Below are 23,012 nucleotides of genomic sequence, written 5' to 3'. Positions count from 1 at the left end.
CGGAGCCTATTAACCATTCGTTCCCTCACTCACGCGATCGTTCACTCTTTCATTCACCTGAGGAACTGAATGATATTAAACATGGCTGGGCCCTGTGTATGTACTCTATACTCCCTCTCCTTCTGTTCCTTGGCAAGGGACTCACTCCAGGAGCGACACAGAGCTGCTGGAGGGGCACGAGTCACCTGCCCCTGGGTCCTGGTCATCTTCCCTGGGCTTCCTAAGTACATCTGCTCTGTGGCAGGAAGACCAGGTCCGAATTCTCTGACTCCCCAGGTTAGGCGAGGGGCTCCTCTGAGCCTCCACAGGCCCCAGGCTTCTCCCTGCTCGCCTGCAGTCGTTACGACCATTTTACCGGGGACCCGTGTCTAAACTCCCTTCGGCCCACAATGGGCCAGGCAGAGCACTATGGCTGGATCCACAGTAAGACCTGAGTGGGTTTGCTTGGAAAAGCCCTCATTTATGCCGCTAGGTTCCAAAGTCCCTTTGATTATCCCCAGCCCCACCTTTTTACCAAGAAGAGAGAATCCAGAAGAGGATGGTGTAGAAATATTTATTTGGTGTTTATGGAGCTGGGTCTAGATTGGGGACAGGGGCCTCCTCAGGGCTGCCCAGAATGTCACCGGCCATCACTGTAGCCATGAAGCAGTGCTGGAGGAGGCGTTTGGGGTCCACAGCCTGCTCTCCATTGCAGTCCGGCCATGGGTTCAGGAAGGGTGACTCTGCCCGAGAGGGCTCACTCCTGGCACCTCCACTGAATTGCCCATGTTCCCACCTTGGCGGTCAGGCAGTAGCTCATCAGGGTCTGGAAAACAGCAAGCCGAGGGCATGGGGCTTCCTCCTGCAGCCCTTCTCTCCATCAGGATCATACGCGCTGAACTCCCCTGAGTGCTTACCGTGGGCAGGATTGCGCTCAGAGTCTTAAATGCATCATTCATTTAACAAATATTCATTAACAATATACCACATCATGAACTAGGAGCTGTCAATGTTTCTCATGACCTTAACGTTTAATGGGGGAGACAGACAATAAACAATTGTTAGTACATATGAAGACTTCACCTTCACCATAAACCTGTGTGGTAGGTACTATTAAAAACTCATTTTATTTTACATTTGGTAGTGTATATATGCTAGCGGGAAGCAGCCACATAGCACAGGGAGATCAGCTCGGTGCTTTGTGACCGCCTGGAGGGGTGGGATAGGGAGGGTGGGAGGGAGGGAGACACAAGACGGAAGAGATATGGGAACATATGTATATGTATAACTGATTCACTTTGTTATAAAGCAGAAACTAACACACCATTGTAAAACAATTATACTCCAATAAAGATGTAAACAAAACAAAACAAACAAACAAACACTCATTTTATAGGTGAAGATACAGGCTTACTACACAGCTAGCCTGCAGGGAAGTGCTGGAAATTTTAAAAGCATGTATTATTCTCTGCTTTAAGAATAGATTTCATGAGTCTCTTCACTGGCTGCTTAATCCTCTCCCCCTTTTATGACTGAGCTTGATAGGAAGCTCACTTGGCCTTATCATATCCCACTTCCCATTCATGACTTATTCTGCTGCAGCTTACTTGGTTTCTGCCCTCAACAGAAGGCACTGAATCCCATGGTTACTTATAAGTTATTGTCTCCCTTGGCTTATCGGGAGCATTTCACACAATTAAGCATTTCTGCCTTCTTGGATAAAAAGTATATCAAGTGTTCAAGCCAGAAATGTGAGTCAACTCTCACACCTCCTCCCCCTCCCCCTTTCCAAAGTCAAGCAATTCACCAGGTCCTGTTGATTCCACCAAATCACTATCTACCGTATCCACCCATTCTCTCCATCCTCAAGGCCACCACACTAGGTCAGGCTTTCATTTTCTTCTGCCCAGGAAAAACAGCCTTCGGCTGGGTCCCCTCCAGTCCACCCTCCAGGCTATAGCTGGAGAGATCTTTTTATTTATTTTATTTTTTTGGCTGTTTGGGGTCTTTGTTGCTGTGTGCGGGCTTTCTCTAGTTGTGGCGAGCGGGGACTACTCTTTGTTGCAGTGCGCGGGCTTCTCATTTCGGTGGCTTCTCTTGTTGCCGAGCACGGACTCTAGGCATGCGGGCTTCAGTAGTTGTGGCGCACGGGCTTAGCTGCTCCACGGCATGTGAGATCTTCCCGGACCAGGGCTTGAACCCCGTGTCCCCTGCATTGGCAGGCAGATTCTTAACCACTGCATCACTAAGGAAGTCCAGAGAGATCTTTCTAAGGTGAAGTGAGTCCATGTACTGCTCTTTCTCAAAAGCATTCAATGTCTTCCCATTACCTGTGATCCTTGAGGTGCATTCAAGGTTCTTCATGTACTAGCCCCATCACCCCTTCTCTAGCTTTTTTACTACTACTCTTCCCTCAAGAACTCTATGCTTTATTATACCAAAATTTCATTTTTCCCTGAATGGATCCATTCCTTCACATCTATGGGTCTCCGCTTTTACTGTTTCTTCTGCCTGGAATGACATTTTATACCTTCTTTGTCTAGAAAACTCTTATGCTTTAAAACCCATTGATGGAAGAGACCGAGGATGAATGGTGCCTCTGAAACCAAGGAAAGAGTGAATTTCAAGAAGGAGGCTGTAGGGCTTACCTGGTGGCGTAGTGGTTAAGAATCTGCCTGCCAATTCAGGGAACACGGGTTCGAGCCCTGGTCCGGGAAGATCCCACATGCTGTGGAGAAACTAAGCCCGTGAGCCACAACTACTGAGCCTGTGCTCTAGAGCCCGTGAGCCACAACTACTGAGCCCGCGTGCCACAACTACTGAAGCCCACGCACCTAGAGCCTGTGCTCTGCAACAAGAGAAGCCACCTCAATGAGAAGCCCATGCACTACAACGAAGAGTAGCCCCCGCTCGCCGCAACTAGAGAAAAGCCCTCGCGCAGCAATGAAGACCCAACACAGCAAAAAATAAATACATAATTAAATTTAAAAAAAAAAAAAAAAAGGAGGCTGTATGGGACATTGGACTTGGCTATACAACATCCATTCCACCTATTCCCACCCAGTAATAGCAATTATGTTTGGGTAGGATTGGCCCCATCTCAGCTCCAGCAGGGGACCCTGATTGATCCCAGCCCATCAAGTAGTCCTGTTCCTTTGCTACAGGGATGAGAAGTCAGTGCATAGCATTTCCCTGGATTCAGTGATTGGTTTAGGGTTGGCACAGGACCTGAGGTAGTCCAATCAGGGTAGAGGTCAGGCCTTTTTTTCCCTCCTGGTTGAAGGAAGAGATAGCTCCCTCTTTCTCCTCCTGGCTAGATGGGAACAAAAAGCACACAGTCCCAGGGACTGCTGGCAGCCAACTTACTACCATGGGAAAAATCAGTCTGAGGAGAAAGCCAACACAAGATGGAGGGCAGAGCTGAGAGAACCTCAGAGGAAAAAGCCACAAGCATGAGGACATTGTGAACTTCTATTGAAACCATTCCTAAAACTCATCCTACTTTTGGACTTCTCTTCTACAGAGCCAAAAAATTCCTTTTTTGTTTTGTTTTGTTTTGAACTTTCTATTTTTAATAATTTAAGGCTCACAAAAAGTTACAAAAATAGTAGAGAGTTCCATTGTCCCCTTCACCTAGCTTTCCCCAATGATAACATCTTACATAACCATGGAGTAATTTCAAAACTAGGAGACTGCCATTGACATAGTACAATTGACTAAACTACAGATCCTATTCAATTTTACCCATTTTTTTATGGACTTTTTTTTTGGTGTATAGTACTATGAAAGCTTATCACATGTGTAGATTTATATAATCACTACCACAATCAGGATTAAGGACTGTTCCATCACCACAAAGAAACCTTCTCATGCTATCCCTTTATAGTCATACCTTCCTCCTAAACCTAACTCTGGTAACCACTAACCTCTTCTCCACACTATCATTTTGTCATTTAAGAAGTGTTATATAGATGGAATTATGCAGTGTACAACTTTTGAGATTGGCTTTTTTCACTCTGTTTAATACCTTGCAATCTACTCAAGTTGTTATGTGTATTGACAGTTCATTCGTTATGCACATTTGTATATAGGTTTTTGTGCAGACACACATTTTCATTTCTCTAGGACCACTTAGGAGTGTGATTGCTGTTTTGTATGGTATAGTGGGCTGAATGGTGACCCCCAAAGATATCATGTCCCAATCTCTGGAATCTGTGAATGTTACCTTATATGGTTTTTGCAGATGTGATGAAATTAAGGCTTTTGAGATGAGGTTATCCTCAATTATCTGGATGGACCCTAAATGCCACCACAAGTGCCCTTATAAGAGAAAGGCAGGGATTTCCCTGGTGGTGCAGTGGATAAGACTCCACACTCCCAAAGCAGGGGGGTCAGGGTTTGATCCCTGGTCAGGGAACTAGACCCCACATGCATGCCACAACTAAGGAGCCCACGAGCCACAACTAAGGAGCCCACGAGCTGCATCTGAGACCCAGCGCAACCAAATAAATAAATAAATATTTTTTAAAAAGAGAGAGAAAGGCAGAGGGAGATAGACACTCACAGACAGTGATGTAAAGACAGAGGTAGAGATTGGAGTGATACAGCTACAAGCAAAAGAATGCTGGCAGTCACCAGAAACTGGAAGAGGTAAGGAACAGATTCGCCCATGGAGCCTTTGATTTCAGCCCAGTACAACTGATTTTGAATTTCTGGCCCCCAGAACTGTGAGAGAATACATGTCTATTATGTTAAGCCACCAAGTTTGTGGTAATTTGTTACAGTGGCCATAGGAAACTAATACATGTAGTAAGTATGTTTAACTTTACGAAAACACCAAACTGTCTTCGGAAGTGGCTATACCATTCTAATTCCCACTAGAAGTATATAAGAGATCCAGTCGTTCCATGTCCTCACCTTGGATTGTCAGTGTTTTTACTTTAGGGTTCTGATAGATGAGAAGTGGTATCTCATTGTGGCTTTAATATGTGTTCTAGCTCCATTTATTTAAGTCTTCTTTGCTTTTCTTCATTAGCATTTCGTATTTTTTATCGTATAGCTCCTGTACATGTTTTGTTAGTTTTATACTAGAGTATTTCATTTTTTTCAGAGTGACTATACATGATATTATATTTAAAATTTTGGTCTCCAGTTGTTTGTTGCTGGTATATATAAATACAATTGATGTTTGGGTCTGACCTTACATACTGTGACCATGCTGAATGCACTTATTAGGTCTGGGAGGTTGTTTTGTGCATCTCTCTGTGCCTGTTTTGCAGATTCTTTGGGATCCTTTGTTATTTAAGCTTGCATTTTAAGGCATTCCATTTGGTACAGGGATTTAGTTCAATCTTCTATTCAATGCAAGAATCTCTTTCACTGAATCCCACATTTAGCCTTTTCCTGGTTACCTTCCAGGCTTGGGGGTGCTCTTTTTTTTTTAAACCAAGAGTTACAATTGATGAACTAAATACGACTATGGTGATGAGGGCCCGCTTTACAAAAGTATTTCAGATCTTATTCTAAGAAAGACCCAGCTTTATTGAATCAACATCTGCCTTCCTAAGGCTTCCCCCACTGATCCCAACTCTGTTCTCTGGCTTCTCTCAAAATGTCTCTTCCTCGTGCCCCAGGGTAGCCTTGCAGAGACTGGAGGTCCTAGGCCGTGAACCCTGAGACTCCTTTGCTTGAGGCCAAATGTCCCCAGCTCTTCAGCCGATACTCACATAATCTGTTTCTCAGACCAAGCTGGTCACCTGCCTCTGATCACCTTCTGATTGGTCAAAGTTCCTCTGAAATTGTGGGTCTCTGAGCAGCTGGCAGTCAGGGCTCAGGGGGAATCCTTGGGCTTCTAGGAGCTATAAAACCTTGCCTCAAATCCTCATTCTGATATTAAATCATTGTGCTACTTTGGGCTAGCTTCTCCTCTCTGGATCTCAGTTACTATTCTATAAAATGGGGTAGAAAGTAGGGCTGGTCTTGTTTTACTCTTTCTTTTCCCTGGAATTCCAAATTGTAAAGGATTCTGTCTGTATAATAGACTGCCTTTATTAGGTACTAGCTCCCCCCCTCCCATTTTCTATTAAAGAGTTCTGATTAGCAGGAAAGAGCCCGTGCTAATTACCCTCCTTGGACTAATATAATTCTAGCTTAAAACAAAGAAACTTGGTCCCAGTAAAACCTTTGAAATATTGGAAATTGCTCAAGAATCCTCATTGCTATATTTGGGGACCCTTGGGTGATATATTTGGAACCCAAAGTTGGGAACCTGTGGAGTGGATGCTAAAATGTTACCTCTGAGCTGTGACAGCTGATGCATTCTATTCAACTGCGAGTAAAGAAGGACCATCATTCTCTTGCTTCCAGACTCTATAATTCTGTTAATGTAATCTGAGCTTCCACTCACCCTTTTTTGGCAGATACATCACAATGCAGGTTCATACTGAACTTGTGGACCCAACATGTCTTTTTTATATGATTATCTTTCCCAGATCCCACGGATTCCCTCACATATGTATCCCAGGGCCTTCAGTTCCACAACCCTTCAATTCCCTTCCAGGGAAACCAGCAGAATAGGCAATGGTCCAGCTCTTGAGTACGCATATATATTTCTGCCTCTTCCTCTGGCTAATATATAATGAAAGTTATTAAAGTCCCTCAGTGGTGCCGGAAGCCTGGGGGAGGGAGTTCTCTCTTATAAAGGTGCTAGCCAAGAGGCACTTGGAGAGGAGGATGCCTAAAGGCAAATATAAAAAGTTCAATTTTCAAGTTACAATAAGATCCATGTTTGGCTAAAACACACCGGTACAACAATCTTATCTGATTCTCCTAACAACTCTCTGAGGGTGGGTGTTATTATTCCATGTTATAGATAAATAACTGAGGCCCAGACAGAGGTTAGCACTGACACAGGTATTAAGTATTGGATCCAGGATACACTTTCCGTTCTGCTCCATTCCAAAGCTTGGGCTCTTTCCACAGAGCAAGCATACCCTTAGTATAGGTTAGGAACTCTGTTAGGTGCTGGGGATACAAAGGCGCTTAAGACATGGTTCCTATATTTGAGATATTAACAGACAGGTTGAGGAGACTAACATGTAAAAATCTAAGTGCCTAATAATAATAAAAATGAGGGTTACTCATTGTTAAAAGTCTACCATGTATCAGAGACTAAGTAGCTCCTATGTAAGCATCACCTCTAGGTTTACAGCTTTCTTGGTGGGTATTATTGTACACATTTTACAGAGTAAACTGAGGCCCAGAGAGAAGTGACTTGCCTAAGGCCACACGATGAGAGTGACAAAGTCAGGATTAGAGCCAGATTCTCTGACACCCCAGCCCAGGGTTGTGCTTTCCTACCTTTCTCCAGGGACCTTTTGGCCAGTCCCCCCATTACCTGGGGTCTTAGCCTGTAGTGACCAGCCAGGAAAGGAGTTCTCAGATTCTCTCCCTGCTTGGAGATGAGTCAAGACTGACCCATCACTGAGGCTTGTTTGGGTCATAGGTACTACCTCCCCAAGTGTGGTTAATTAAAAAGCAGGGCTTCCCTGGTGGTGCAGTGGTTGAGAGTCCGCCTGCCGATGCAGGGGACACGGGTTTGTGCCCCAGTCCGGGAGGATCCCACATGCCGCAGAGCGGCTGGGCCCGTGAGGCATGGCCGCTGAGCCTGCACGTCCAGAGCCTGTGCTCTGCAACGGCAGAGGCCACAACAGTGAGAGGCCCGCGTACTGCAAAAAAAAAAAACAAAAACAAAAAGCAGTGGGCTCTGAGGAAGTGGAACCTGGAAGGTAAGAGCACCTGCTACAGGAAAAGATCTTTGGCCCAGGAGGCAAAGGCTTGGCCAGTTGCCTGGGTGACCTTGGGCATATGCATGTCCCTTTCTGGGCCTCAGCAACCCATTGATACAGTGAGAACATCAGACTTGATTTCTAGGAGCCCTATGAATTAGTGAGAATGGCTGATTAATGATATCCCCACCAACACTTTTCAGAGGAGGATGAGAACTGAATTCTTGTCTTCCTTTTTTTTTCCCCCACTTTTTGTCTCTTATTAAAGGTATCTAGGTTGGAATATCATTCCACACTTACCTCACTCACCTCATCTGTAAAATAGGATTGATAATAACCACCTGGTAGAGTAGTTGAACGGGTTAAATGGGATAATATGTTTAAAGTCCTTGGCATAGTGCCTAGCACAAACGTAGAAGCTCGGTCAGCCTTCTGATCAAGCTAGTTCCTCACAAAGTACGAGAAGAAAGAAGTTTATGGTCTTTGTTGCATCCCAAGTTTGAGGGATGGGGTAGGGTGGGGGTAATGGGACAGTACAGACCATCTGGGCAGCAGAAGGAGCCTATTTTCAGAAGCTCTGTTCTATTTCCACTCTGCTCTTGCCAAGGAACTCCCCATCCCGTCCTTGCCCCCAGACTCAGAGATCAGGACCCCAGGTACCATGTGCAATGAGTGTGGGCTTTAGCGTCGGGAGATCGGGGTTGACATCCCAGCAGTGCATGCTCACCAGCTGTGTAGACTCGGCCATTCACTTCCCTTGGCTAAGCCTTGATTTCCTCCCCTGTAAAATGGGGCTAATGATCTCTCTACATGTCCTACCAGAGAAGGAGATGGAAACAGATGAAAGTCTGTGTAAGGGGGCAAGCTCTGATTAGTGTAAGGTAGCGGCCTGTAAACGTCTCAGATGCAGGAGGGACAAGAGGCTCCTGGGTTGATGCTGTGGGTTCAGAGGAAGGAGAGGACAGCACTTAATGAAGAAAAAAGGGAGGTGCTAAGAGCTGAGTTTGGGCAAAAGGCAGAGAGAGCCCAAAACTGTCATTTAGTGAACAGTCAGGAAATGCATTTTCCATCTGAAAAATAGGAAGCAAATAGCAAGAACACAAGCTGTGTCAAACCCTGGTGACTGAATAATTGAATAACCCAGCTGGTAGCTGAGCAGTGAAAAGCAGGAGGGTGGTTTTCATTCACAGGATCGACGGACAGGTGAACTGTGTTCCCTTGAGTTAGAAAGGCTACAGGGGATAGGGTGGGGAGAGATGAGGGGAGCAGGGCACAAGCAGAAGCACCCCACACACCTGGCCTGGTGAGGTAGAAAGAGTAGGACTTTGGAGGCAGAAAAACACACATATTTGAATTCCAGCTCTGCAATTTACAAACTGTGACCCCTTGGGCTAGTTATCTGACCTCCCTAGAACCTGGTTTTCACATCTGTAACATGGGTGATAATAACACCTACCTCACTGGGGTAGTTTGGAAAATTAGACAAGATAGTGCATGTAAAGTTTCAAATGGTATCTGGCATAAAGTAGGGACTTCCCTTTCTCAGCACAGGGATAAGGAGAGGAAGGAAGGTGGAGGTGGAGTTGGCTCTGTCACTCACTCACTAGGTGACTGAGGCCTCAGTTTCCTGATCTGTAAAATGGATAGTAATAAGTTCTGTACTCTGCCTGGTTATTGTGAAGAGCAAATGAGGTGGTCTATTTAGAGCTAATTCATTCCTTTTAACTGCAGTATCATACTTTATTATTCCTCTACTGATGGACATTTAGTTTGTTTCCAGTGTGACAAGCTGTCATGGAATCCATCTTTACAAGTCCTCTCCTAGTGCAACTATATCTCTAAGGCAGGTAATTAGAAAAGTGGAATTACTGAGTTATAGGGTATGTACATTTTTAGTTTAAATGGATAGTGCCAAATTGCTCTACAAAGTGGTTTTACCAATTTATTCTTATCAGTGGTATATGAGAGTATCCATTCCCCCATGTAACCTTCTCACTATTAATGTGATCCATTTTTGGAGTTTTGCCAATGTAATCATTTTAAAAAAAGGTATGTCATTCTTAAATTGCATTCTCCTGATTATTAGTAAGGTTGGGCATCTTTTCATGTGTGTTGGGCATTTGTATTTTTTAGTGGATTATGTTTTTCTCACTTGTTCAAAGATATACTTATATATTCTTGATATCAATCCTGTCTCTATTTTAGATACAGTTGATTCCCATTAGTCGCTGTAGTTATGTTCTAAAAAGTCACCACAAACACTGAATTAGCGAATACTGAATTATTGCTCCTTGGGGAAATACAAAGTTAGGTTCCTGTGAGCCTCTGGTCACATTTTTGTCAGTCAATCAATATATAACTTTGTTTTGTGTGTGTTTCTGTTTAAAAACACCTTATTTAATATATATTGCTAATTCATTAACATTTAACTCATGGCCAACAGCACTATACCTCCTGTCTGAGCAAAGTGTACTGAACACATGTATTTTTTCCATAAGGCACATGACAGCCTTGTACTGAGGAATGCTAGACAGAACTTCAGCATTAATTTGGGGGTCATTTTCAACAGCGAAACCGCCAACAAAAATCATAAAAATGTGGCACTAAATATACCACGAAAAGGACACTTGTTTACTGTATAAGAGCAGAAACAAGAAGGCAGAGCATGGCCTTCCTTGTTCAACCGCAGCTGAGAATGTGTGTGATAGGGCAACTCAAATTTTTTGTTGCTCTGTGTATATCCACATCTGCACATGACCTCAAAAACACTGAAAGTATTGATTTTTTGAGGTTACAAATTAATTCTAGCAAGTAGGCAAATTCACAAGTATGGAATCTGCAAATAATTAGGATTGACCGTGTGTGTGTATTTATATCTTTGCAGTCCACTGCTTGTTTTTTAACTTTATGTATGGTATCTTTTGTATTATTTGTATTTGATGTCTATTTGTATTTGATGTAGGCAAATTTGCCAATATTTCCCTCATTTTTAAAATTAAACATTTTATTCATGTTATTATACTCTTTAATTAGTCTGTTTCTGGAGTCTCTATTCTAGGGTTTCTCAACATCAGCACTATTGACATTCTGGGTCAGATAATTCCTTATTGTAGGGTGCTGTCCTATATATTGTAGGACGTTTAATAACATCTTCCTGTAACAAATAGGATGCTGACTATAATCAAATTATTTTGATTAACAATGAGCACATGGAAGAGTTTGGGATGGAAATGTTCATATCATGAACCTCCTGAGAAATGTGCTGCTGCTTCAGAATATTCCAGAAACACTTTTGAGGCAAATGTTCCGAACATAATTTCTAAATATCTCCCCTCTGCAAAGGTGCTAACCTGCTGAATACAAGGAAATCATGTAACCTCTTTCTCACCTGTAGTCTGTAAGCTTAATCCTGGGTCCAACTTTGTGTGGGGTTTTGAGCTGATGAACAGGTAACAAAGCACACAGGCGGTGACAATGAAGGCCGGGAGGACCACTGCTGCTATGGACAGGCCCACAAGAGCACCAATACTGGGGAGAGAAAACCGTAAGGGAGCAGAGGGTCAGGAAAGGACTTGGGAAGCAGCCTGTTATAAGAGAAGTATTGTAGGTGTTATAGGAGTCAGCTGACTTTAACTTTTGTTCGTCTCTCCTTGCCTTAAACAGTTTTTCTGGCCCTAAGCATGGGAAAGAGCATCAACTATGTGGCAAGTACTCACCACATACATAACTTGACATGGCTCAGTGTCACCATGTAGTTGGGACTCAGTATGTGTTCCCTTTCTTCTCCTCTCCTTTCCTCAACTTGCTCCCACCCCAGGAAGCTAGAGATGATCTTAAAGAGCCCTCCCCACACTGCTGTATCTTAAAAATCAAGGGACTTTCCTGGTGGCGCAGTGGTTAAGAATCTGCCTGCCAATGCAGGGGACACTGGTTCAAGCTCTGGTCCAGGAAGATCCCATATGCCGCAGAGCAATTAAGCCCATGCGCTACAACCACTGAGCCTGCGCTCTACAGCCTGTGAGCCACAACTACTGAGCCCACGTGCCACAACTACTGAAGCCCGCGTGCCTAGAGCCCATGCTCCGCAACAAGAGAAGCCACCACAATGAGAAGCCTGCGTACTGCAATGAAGAGTAGCCCCTGCTCGCCGCAACTAGAGAAAGCCTGCACGCAGCAACAAAGACCCAACGCAGGCAAAAATAAATAAATTTATCAAAAATCAAGACACATAGCAGGCCTTAGTTCCATACCCGCTGTCCTTCCAGCTTCAAGGTAATTTCTGACCCAGTCTCTAGTGGGTCATCACACCAGTGTGGACTCCATGTCTAGAACATCTCCCTGCTGCTGGTCCCTCACCCCACAACTTCACTGCCTCTGCCCCAAGTCAGGCCTTGGTCACCTGGTCTCCATACAACTACCTTCTGGCTCATTTTGGGGTCCACTGTCTTTCCTGTTTCACATGATCTCTCCCATCATCCCCCCACATCAGAATTTCACCTGTCCTTGAAGGCCCATCTCAAATGTCTCCTCCTCAACGCTTTCCTTGGTCCTCTTTCTCTCTCCTTTCTTCTTCCAGGCCAGGCCCACCCAGCCAGAACACCTACTCTGGGCCTTTAGCACTTCCTACTTGGTCAGGCAGCCCAATGTGGTAGGGAAAGAACAGAGAGCTTTGGAACTCTTACAGACCCACCTAGTTTAGGACCCAGGTCTGTACCTAACTCGATGTGAGATCTTGATGAAATTACTTAGCCTTTTGAGCCTCAGCTTCTTTGTCGGAAAAGTGAGAATGATCAAAACACAGCACCTCGCAGGTGGTAGTGAGGATGAATGATATATGTAATATTCTTGGTGCATAGAAGTTCAACATGTTCCTCAAGTGTTCTTTGTAGGGAGACTGAGACCATGTTTAACTGGCTTTGTTCTCTCCTTGTACAAGCTCCAGCACATAGTAGGCACTTAGTAACTATTATTGAGTCCCTACTTTGCGCCAAACACTGTGGGATGTTCTCCCAATAGTAGGGGATAGGTAGCACCAGGATTGTTTTTGTGCCCTTTCTGCCTGTGATTCCTGCAGCTTTTCTGCACCACCCCCAGCCCAGCCTCAGAGTCCTGCCTTTGCCATTTCTGTTGGATTTCACTCCCAGCTAGCTGATGGCTAACTTCCACTAAACAGAAACACCTTAGAGCTTTGGAGAGTGTGTTTTCCCAAGGCTAAATAAATTATTGGATATCCCTGCAGTGGAATAGTATAGAGCCATTAAAAACATGTTTTCAAATAATATTTAAGATCAAGGATAAACTCTTTTTTTTTTCTTTTCTTTTTTTTTTTTTTAACATCTTTATTGGGGTATAATTGCTTTACAATGGTGTGTTAATTTCTGCTTTATAACAAAGTGAATCAGTTATACATATACATATGTTCCCATATCTCTTTCCTCTTGCGTCTCCCTCCCTCCCACCCTCCCTATCCCATCCCTCCAGGTGGTCACAAAGCACCCGAGCTGATATCCCTGTGCTATGCGGCTGCTTCCCACTAGCTACCTACCTTACGTTTGGTAGTGTATATATGTCCATGCCTCTCTTTCGCTTTGTCACAGCTCACCCTTCCCCCTCCCCATATCCTCAAGTCTGTTCTCCAGTAGGTCTGTGTCTTTATTCCTGTCTTACCCCTAGGTTCTTCATGACATTTTTTTTTTCTTAAATTCCATATATATGTGTTAGCAAACAGTATTTGTCTTTCTCTTTCTGACTTACTTCACTCTGTATGACAGACTCTAGATGTATCTACCTCATTACAAATAGCTCAATTTCGTAAGGATAAATTCTGATGAGATAATGTTAAGTGAAAAAAGCAGGACCCACTACTAATTATATAGTGTAGTCCTAACTTAAATAAATAAACATAAACATAACATATACATGCATAACATAACATAGGTAAGGTTGGATGTAAATACACTAAAATGCGAACGGGCTGTCTCTGGGAGTAGCACAGGCTGTGGATGTCCTGTCTGTGTCCCATTGGGTCTTACAGTTGTGGAATATTCTGGCCAGGGTTTCAAAAGCCCGCAAACGTATCTCTTTGTCTGAGGGCTTTCTTGGGCCCAGAACAGTCTCTGTCTGCACGTCGAACAGGTCAAAAGTACAGGAAAATTAATGCCTCCCTTCTCCCACCAGCACACAGTCAATGACTGAAAGAAATTGGTATGTAAATACCCAGCTTCCTGGCCCTCAGATGGGATGACTCTGAGAGTATGTTCTACACTGGCTGGCAGAGTTCAGCAGTTTAAGCTCTGGTGGCCCTTGGTGGTGACTTGCTTGGTAACACCATCATTAGCTCCTTCCCTTTCCCATCTCACTTCCCCACCCTGTACCAGTATTTTCTAGGATTGCTGGTCATATAAACTACTTGCCCTCAAATCCTTGTTTCCAAGTCTTCTGGGGAGCCCAAGCTAAGACACTGGATTTCTCATGGTTGCTTTCCTTTTTTGTTTCTCCTGTCCGTTCCACTTTTTCCACATTGAGCATATAGTACTTTTTAGTTCTTTAGGACTAGTTTACTACTTTTTAGTTTACTATTTAACTAAGTATTATCTCCTTTCTTGAGGTACACTCACTGTTTATAAGGCTGTTATCTGGAAGACTCATGCTCAGGTTGGGACCACACCCTTTACAAGGGACATCCATGGGCACCTAGCTGGAAAAAGCCCTGTAAAAGTAGGATCCTTGGGCCTCCCTGGTGGCGCAGTGGTTGGGAGTCCGCCTGCCGATGCAGTGGACGCGGGTTCGTGTCCCGGTCCGGGAAGATCCCACGTGCCGCGGAGCGGCTGGGCCCGTGAGCCATGGCCGCTGAGCCTGCGCATCCGGAGCCTGTGCTCCGCAACGGGAGAGGCCACCACGGTGAGAGGCCCGTGTACCGCAAAAAAAAAAAAAAAAAAAAAAGTAGGATCCTTTGAGAAGTGGGTGAGAAAGCTGGGGGGATATATTCCAGATCAGCGGTCAGTCTGGTAGTGGGCACTGCTCTGATGGTCTGTCTGGGAACGGACGGACAAGCTCCCAAGGACAGAGCTGGGAACAACAAGGGAGGGTCCAAGGGGGAAAATCTGTACTCAGTATAAGATGAACTCAAATGATCAGAGTTTTCCCATGGTGAATGTACTGCCTCAAGAGGTGGTAAGTTTCCCATTGTCGGACAGGTTTGCACAAGACCTGGATGAATCCACCTTTCAATGAAGTTAGAGATTCCTGCTTATGGTGGGAAATTGGATTGAAGAGCTGCTAGCCTTCTAGGATTTCACAGATCTATGACTCTGAAAGATAGGTAATCCACTGTGACTTCTAGGAAAGAACTGGAGGGATGGTCTAACATTTGTTAGGGTTTTTTTTTTTTTTGCAGTATGCGGGCCTCTCACTGTTGTGGCCTCTCCCATTGCGGAGCACAGACTCCGGACGCGCAGGCCCAGCAGCCATGGCTCACAGGCCCAGCGGCTCTGCGGCATGTGGGATCCTCCCAGACCGGGGCACGAACCCGTGTCCACTGCATCGGCAGGCGGACTCTCAACCACTGCGCCACCAGGGAAGCCCCTTTGTTAGGGTTTTTGAGTCAGACAGTTCTAAGTGTGAATCCTGGTTCTCTCACATATAAGTTGAAAAATCCTTCACCTTTTGAGCTTCATTTTCTTCATTCATAAAAGTTACTATATCACCAAGTGTCCATAAAGATTAAATGAGATAGTGTATATACAGTGCCTGATCGCCAGTTCTGCCCTCCAGCAAGGCTGCTGCCTTTGGCTCACATCCTGATAAAAAACAGAACTACTGGGGCTTCCCTGATGGCGCAGTGGTTGAGAGTTCGCCTGTCGATGCAGGGTGCACGGGTTCGTGCCCCGGTCCAGGAAGATCCCACTTGCCACGGAGCGGCTGGGCCCGTGAGCCATGGCCGCTGAGCCTGCGCTCCACAACGGGAGAGGCCACAACAGTGAGAGGCCCACGTACCGCAAAAAAAAAAAAAAAAAAAAACCAGAACTACTGATAAAGATGTTTGGAAAGTCAGCCAGACATGTGATAGCACCAGCTGCTTTTCCACAGGGAGTCTTCATTTCCTGAGACATGCTTTTTTTTAAAATAAATTTATTTATTTTATTTATTTATTTTTGGTTGCGTTGGGTCTTCATTGTTGCACGTGGGCTTTCTCTGGTTGCAGTGAGCGAGGGCTACTCTTCGATGCGGTGTGTGGGCTTCTCATTGCTGTGGCTTCTCTCATTGCGGAGCACGGGCTCTAGGCGCGCGGGCTTCAGTAGTTGTGGCTCACGGGCTCTAGAGCACAGGCTCAGTAGTTGTGGTGCACATGCTTAGCTGCTCTGCGGCATGTGGGATCTTCCTGGACCAGGGCTTGAACCCATGTCCCCTGCATTGGCAGGCGGATTCTTAACCACTGTGCCACTAGGAAGTCCTGAGACATGCGTTTAAAGACAGCAATTCTTCTTGAGCAGTACCCAAGGAAACAGTGTTTACCTGCTGATTTTCATGTTTTTAAGGGCCAGCTTTCATGAAAAGGGCCAAATGGAGTCCAGAACAAAACATGTTCTCCACCCTGCAATGGAGGGGCTCTGACATCCCATGCCGGAAGGGTTGTTTCACGGTTTGGAGTATACTGATCACCTAATGTCCTGAGGACCCCAGTTTCCCTCCTCCACTTTACAATTGTCTGTGATGTTTATGAACCATATTATAGCCATGCCTAGGAAGAGTCAGCCCTGCAGGCCAGAACCTTTCAGCTGCCCTTGGGGTCATAGAATGGAAGCACACAACATGCAATGTGACCTCAGAGATCACCCCATCCAACCCTCTAGCTCACTGTCTGAGCCACTAAAGCACTCTATGTCTCAAGAGGGTCCAAGGCAAGGAGAGGGACCCCAAGGGGTGTATAGGGAAGGGGGTGGTAGTAGTGGGATGGGATCCTGGCTGGGTGCTGAGGAGTTTACTCATCTCTGTGTCTCCAAGTGCTACAACAGTGTCCAGAAGACAGCAGAAGGTCAGTGAGTATCTTTTCAAGTGATCTGAGTAGAGCAGGTTATGAGAGCCAGGCTAGATTTAGACATTTGTGCAGCAGCTCAAGCCTGGGCTTGGGACCAGACAGGCCTGAGTTTTCATCCCAGTTCTGCCACTTCCTCTCACTGGGGTACTCTAAGATAGTAACTTAACCTCTTTCAAGTTTTCTCATCTGTAAGATGGAGAGAAGATGTGCCAGGGTTGTGAATGTGTGAATGCATCTAGCCCTTGGATGGTGTTAGGTAATGTTCTTTAAATCTCAGTGTACCATGACATTGTTGGAAGATCTTGGACAATTCACTTTCATATTCTGAGCTTCACTTTCCCCACCTATGAACCAGGGAAAGGGAACTCCCTTTTATTGAGCACCTACTATATGCACTAGTCACTTTCACATGCATTATTGCACTTAATCCTCACAATAATTCCATGAGACAGGTATTACTATTGCCATTTTAAAGATGACAAAAGAGACTCGGAGATAATTTGCCCAAATTCACATAGCTAATAAGGGACAGAGCCAAAGTTTGGACCAGGTTCTAACCAGCCCCAACGCTCCACACTGCTTCCATACCTCAAAGGGAGGTCAGCGCTGTCATATTTCAATACTCAGCTCAGTACTAAGTACACAGTGGGTCTTCAACAAATACTCCATTGTTATATTTTAGATGCACATCATATCTCTTTAAATGGACTGTGAACTCCTCAGAGAGGGAATCATTGATTTCTGTGTCTCTAATGCCTAGCTTAGCACCTGGCACAAAGCAAAGGCTATAATGAATGAATGAAAATATGGATGAACAGAGAATATATGAATATAATTCCCCAGGTGACAGCAGCCAAATGGGCAGGATCTGAAAACCTGGCCATCTGAAAATCCTTTGGAATTAGATTGAGCAGTCTAGAAAACTAATATCTGTAATTGTTAGTGGCATATGCCACGTTGATTTTACCTCTTGATCTCATTTGGTCCTTGCCCTAGTCAGAAATCATCCTCCCCATCTGATAGATGAAAAGAGAGAGGCTCAGAGAGGTTTCAGAGGCAGACTGTCCTTTCCCACCCAGCAGGCATACAGCCTCTGGTCACATACTTCCAGAGACAGGAAGATCGCTGTCTACTGAGGCAGCCCACTCCATTTTCGCTGATGCCTGTTTCCCAGAGCAGGCTCAGGGTCAGGTCCTGTTCTCTGGGTGAGGCCTTTGGAGACTCACAGAGATTGAGACCTGTTACCCTCTCAGTCCCACACTTGGGTTCCAGGAATGTCAGCACTGGCCTAACCACCTGCTTCTCTGAACTAGTGGGGAAACTGACGTCCTGTGGTGGGGATTCACCCAAATTACACCAATCTGGCTTCTGCTGTGGCATCATGTCATTGTCTCATTATGAAGTTGGAGGCAACTCTGAGTCTTTGGTCTTCTGCCTTAGCTCAGAACTCACCACAGGGTCTGGCATTGCTAAGGCCTCAGGAAGGGGTGGCTGAAAGAGTGACTAAATATGAGGGGGAACAAAAGAATTGAGGTTGGGCTGAGGCTCGGGTTGAGTTGGGGTGTAGCATCAGGTGAGGTATTAAGGCTTGAGAGTGAGGTTTGAATGTAGGTCTAGATAACGTTTGGAGTTGGGGTGAGGAGGAGAGCTGAGGTGGGCTTGCAGGGAGGACTGAGGCGGAGGTTAGGGCTGCTGATAGAGTAAGTACTGGGGAGTGGGTTAGGTCAGGGATGAGGCTGATGATGGCAATGGGGGGGGGACCCTGTTTGGAACTTGGATAAGGGAGGAGTCTGGGTATCCTGTGAAGGCTGCAAGATGGGAGTTTGCTGTTAGGCTGGGGCTTGTTATGTAGTTTGAGGTTGGGTTGAGGGTGGTGGATGATGATGTTTGGAGTGGGGATGAAGTGAAGGTTTTTCAGGGTAGAGTTGGTGTGAGGTTCAAGGATGGATCTGAATAATGGTTGGGTCAAAATGGGGGAATGGAGCGGAGAAGCGGCCGCAGGGGGAGCTGGGTTGGTGATAGGGCGAGAGCCTGAGAGGGTAACGACTGGGTGGGTGTCGGTGCTGACGTTGTGGTGGGCACCTGGATGAGGACTGAGACTTTAGCAGGCGGCTGGGCCGAGGATGGAGCACGGGGGCTAAGACTGGAGTGGGGTTCTAGGTGGGGTTAGGGCCAGGGCTGGTACCTGAGCCACCACATGTAGCTGTGCTCGTAGGGGAAGAAGCTGTGCGGGTCGTCGCAGCAGTACTTGTGGTCGCGGAAGCCGCAGCAGAAGACGGCCGCCGAGAGACGAACGGACGGAGACAGAACTGAGCCCGAGAAAGATACAAGGAGAGAGGCAGAGATAAGCAGAGAGACAGAGATTGACGCAGAGACGAAGAGGACACAGCGAGGGGCGCGGAGACGCAGCGGTTAGAGACCTAGAGTCCCCGAGGACGGAGGGAGGCGACCAGGTACCCGACAGGGCTCGGCAGGAGGGGAGATGGAGGAGGGAGAGAGAGGGAGGAGGAGGGCGTGGAGAGCGGCGGGAAGGCGGGCGGGAGCCGGGAGGAGGGAGCCGCCCGCGTCTCTGCCAGCGTCCCCCACAGGCCCCACTACGTTCCCAGTTTATACACTAGGGCGCTGGGTGCTCAGAGAGACAGCGCATGTCCGGGGTGGCAGAGCGGGAATCGAAGCCACCGGCTTGAATTCCACATCTGCGCTGAGCACCCGCCCTTGTGCTAGGCGCTGTGCGGGGCAGTCCCAGGCTAGTGCAGGACACAGACAGGGGACCTGCCATGGACCACACAGTAGGGTCAGTATAGGGATGATCAATGCACGACCTCACTTAATCTTCACAACAACCCAGAGGACCAGGGATTTTCATACTCATTTTATAAATGAGAGCTTAGGGTCAAATTAAAGTCATTTTCCAGGGCTCTTAAAGCCCAGGGGATTTTAACGTGGGTCTGTCTTGTTCCCAAGCCCTTGCTCTTTCTGGGGTTCTCGCAGAGCCTCTTTTCCAGTGACTTTTTTATGTTGTCATCATCTGGCTTCCTTGCCTAACACTTCCTTTCCCTGAGCAGCTAACTCATGCACTGACGTGTTCACGCTCCCCTGTTCATACTCTCTGCCACACTGGCCTAGGACAAGGGGGGCTAGTGGATGTCCAGACGGTAACTCCACCCAGCAGGAAGCAAAGCCAACACACCTCTCCCTTCTCAAACATCATTTCCATATCACAAGGTCAGTGTTCTCACTAGGATCAGAGAACCACAGTCTGAAGGAACTGTATGAAGCCTTTGGAGACTGCCTGTCTGTCCTCTCAGGGTACACTGGGGAAACCCAGGCTCTGAGAGGTGCACAGTATGGCCCAATTACACTGAACCAGGACTAGGGACAGCTGAACTTTAGTTGTCAATACTTCCCATTCAGCCAATCACAGAGTGTTGGAGCTGAAAAGGACCTATGGGTCATGTAATCAGTTACTGAGTTACAGCTGGCATTTAAAAAAAAATTAATGGAATAGAAAATGCGCACTGCAAATAGCAAAGTTAAGTATTCTTCCATAAAATGCTTGTTTCATTTACATGTGTCTCTGTGTACTGTGGTCCAGATCACAATGTAAAAGGCATTTCTTATTTTGAGTCAGGTCAAAAAGGTTTGAAAGCCACTGAATCTGACACCTCCCATTGTACAGATGGGCAGGGACTCACTCAAGATTACAAAATATTTAGCTCTCCTCATTTCTCACAGCAGTAGATAGAGTAGGAAATAGCTAATGTGATGCCTTGGGAGTCCCTAATTCCTCCATCCCTTGCTTTCAGTGTGTATGGGATAAATCATGGGCATCAGGGGATCTGGGCTCAAGCCCTAGCTCTACCCCTTCTCTGCTTTTTCTCTCTGTGCTTCAGGTTCTTTTTCTTCATCCAGGTCAGCTCCTCAGATACTGATGTGTGCCATGCCATTGACCTGGGCTCTGGGGCCCCTGAGAGAGATCAGATCTGGGTCTGCCCTTGAGAAACACTGTATAGTGGGGCAGTCGGGCAGATGATGACAGGACACGGCAGTGAAGGGGGAAATTCAGGGACCATGGCCACAGAGGGATCACCCTCTGAAGGAGAAGGGAAGAGTTTTGAGGGGGTAGTGTCTTCAAGGGTCACTGTAAGGTCAAATATGAAAACTGGAAGGAATTGTTATTATCCTCCAGAAAATTCCTCCCCTAGGCTGTGAATCTCTGGAAACTGGGAACTGTATGACTACTTTAATGGAGGTGCACTTTGGCCTCTTTATTAGATGGAGAGCAAAGAGAAAGGGTGGAGTCCTGTGGAAAGGATTGGGGTCTCCTGGAGACATGGGATTCAGCTGTGAGGTGCAAAGCACTCTGCTCTGGCTTTTGGCAAAATTGGGAAGCTGTCAACAGTTTCCAAAGCCCTTTTCCAGCCAAGAATTAATTTGTTCCTCCAGCAACCCTGTGGAGTGAGCCAAGCAGGGATGATGGGGCCCCTGAGAGAAATAACAAGGCCAATGTCACAAAGCAGCCAGTGGCCCAGGCAAGACTAGTATCCGTGTCTGTCTAGCCAAGGGTCCTCCCTGGCAGTCTGATGCAAACTATGGTCCCCTATTCAGAAGAATATTTTTAACTACAAAAAGTAAATTACTTAGGATTACAAAGGATACCAATTATGTAGAATCATTATCAAAATAGTTATTTTGTGAAGTAGTTCTTTTTTAACATATTAAATAATGAGATAGAGAGATTCGTCTATTAACTATTGTAACTTTGAGATGGTGAATGAGTGTAAACAGTATTTCAAGATAATGCTACTGTAATGCAATACAAAAATAACTGATTTCTATTGGTGGCTAAGTCACAGGTTCTGCTAATACTACTGTGATTTGTTGCTTACATGCATGATAGAAGGGAATGCTAAATTTGACTTAGGGGTAGTGAAAACAAGGATGTAATCTTTTTCAATACAACTTCATGGACCTCTCCCATGCTGAACTCTATCAATGGACCCCTTGGGCTCTTTGGAATCTATGCGAAAATCTTCTATCTCTTCTGGTCTAGAACCTACTCTAATGCCTGTTCCTTCATCATGTGTGTCATGTTTCTTCCTACAGACACTTACTGCAGACCTACTATGTGCCAGGCAGTTTCCCATCTTGCATGTCATGTAGTCCTTGAAAACTTTCTTTGAGGTAGGTGTTTTTCTTCCCATTCTTCAGGGAAGGTAACTGAGACTCAGAGAGGTCAAGTGATTTATCCAAAGCCACACAGCTAGTAAATAGACCCCTCCTTCCTCCCAACCTGAGGTCTGGGGGCCAGAGTCTCCAACCAGAGGGGAAGGAAAGTGTAGGAGGGAAGAGTAAGCAGGGAGAACTCACATTTATGGAGAACACACTGTGAACTAGAACTCTGTGCTTTTCATAGTCTCCTTCAGTCCTCACAACTCTGTGCAGTGTTACTTTCTTAATAAAAATAAAAATAATTAAATATGTACATATTTATTATAAAACAACAAATTAGAAAATATAGATAAACCCAAAGAAAAAATATCACCCATTACCTCACCAGGTAGAAATATCTCTTAATACTTTGGTATGGAGTCTTCCAGATACACACATAATTTTGCACCCACTCTACCCATAGGAAAACTGGACCCAGAGAGGTTAAGTAACTTGCTTAAGGATATACAAGTAATAAGCTACAATCACCTGCGGTGTGACCTTAGGCAGGTCACTTTCCCTCTCTGCATTAGGGCAGTAGTGAAGATGGAAGGGCATGAAGCCTGGCACCCAGTGAGTCACAGTAACTGGAAGCTCCTTCTGCGTGGTTCTCAAAACAATGCGCTCTAGACCTGGCAGCTTTGCTCCGGAGCCCGGTCCTCAGGGGTCTGGAAAGAAACGCCCCTCGCTGTCGTGGGCCGCGCAGCTCGGTGACTGAAGCCCACGGAGGCTGAGAATCCGGGCACAATCCGCGGTGAGGACTCGGTTCACTCACTGAGGGGTCTGCCCGGAGTCCTTGGACTCTGGACGCAGTGGAGCACCCCCCTCTCCCCTTGCCCTACTGCCTCCAGCTGTAACCGCCCGACGCCCCTCCCCGATGGCTCTCCGCATCCACGACCCGGCTCCGGTGCCAGCTTGCAGGTCACCGCAGCTGGAGAAGCAAAGAAAGGACGCTGATGTGCATTAAGCACAAGGCCAGTTCCTCGCACCACCACTCC

The 23,012-nt window shown here is 46.0% G+C and overlaps 1 protein-coding gene and 1 long non-coding RNA gene across 2 annotated transcripts in view; one reads left to right on the top strand and one right to left on the bottom strand.

Annotated features, from left to right (window-relative positions):
• Positions 1-23,012, top strand: part of LOC137218742 (uncharacterized) — a 39,376-nt gene that overhangs the window by 16,263 nt on the left and 101 nt on the right. The gene's annotated exons all lie outside the window — the stretch shown is intronic.
• On the bottom strand, positions 540-22,905 carry SHISAL2A (shisa like 2A). Its single transcript, XM_067715872.1, is given in 5 exon segments — positions 540-713; positions 716-805; positions 11,155-11,294; positions 18,989-19,217; positions 22,857-22,905. Coding segments are annotated over 5 exon segments (657 nt in total). The 3' UTR covers positions 540-564.

The sequence above is a fragment of the Pseudorca crassidens genome, chromosome 2 (genome assembly GCF_039906515.1).
Source record: "Pseudorca crassidens isolate mPseCra1 chromosome 2, mPseCra1.hap1, whole genome shotgun sequence".
Taxonomy (NCBI): Eukaryota; Metazoa; Chordata; class Mammalia; order Artiodactyla; family Delphinidae; genus Pseudorca; species Pseudorca crassidens.
The sequence above is the reverse complement of the archived record's forward strand: the minus strand, read 5'-3'. Positions and strand labels throughout refer to the sequence as shown.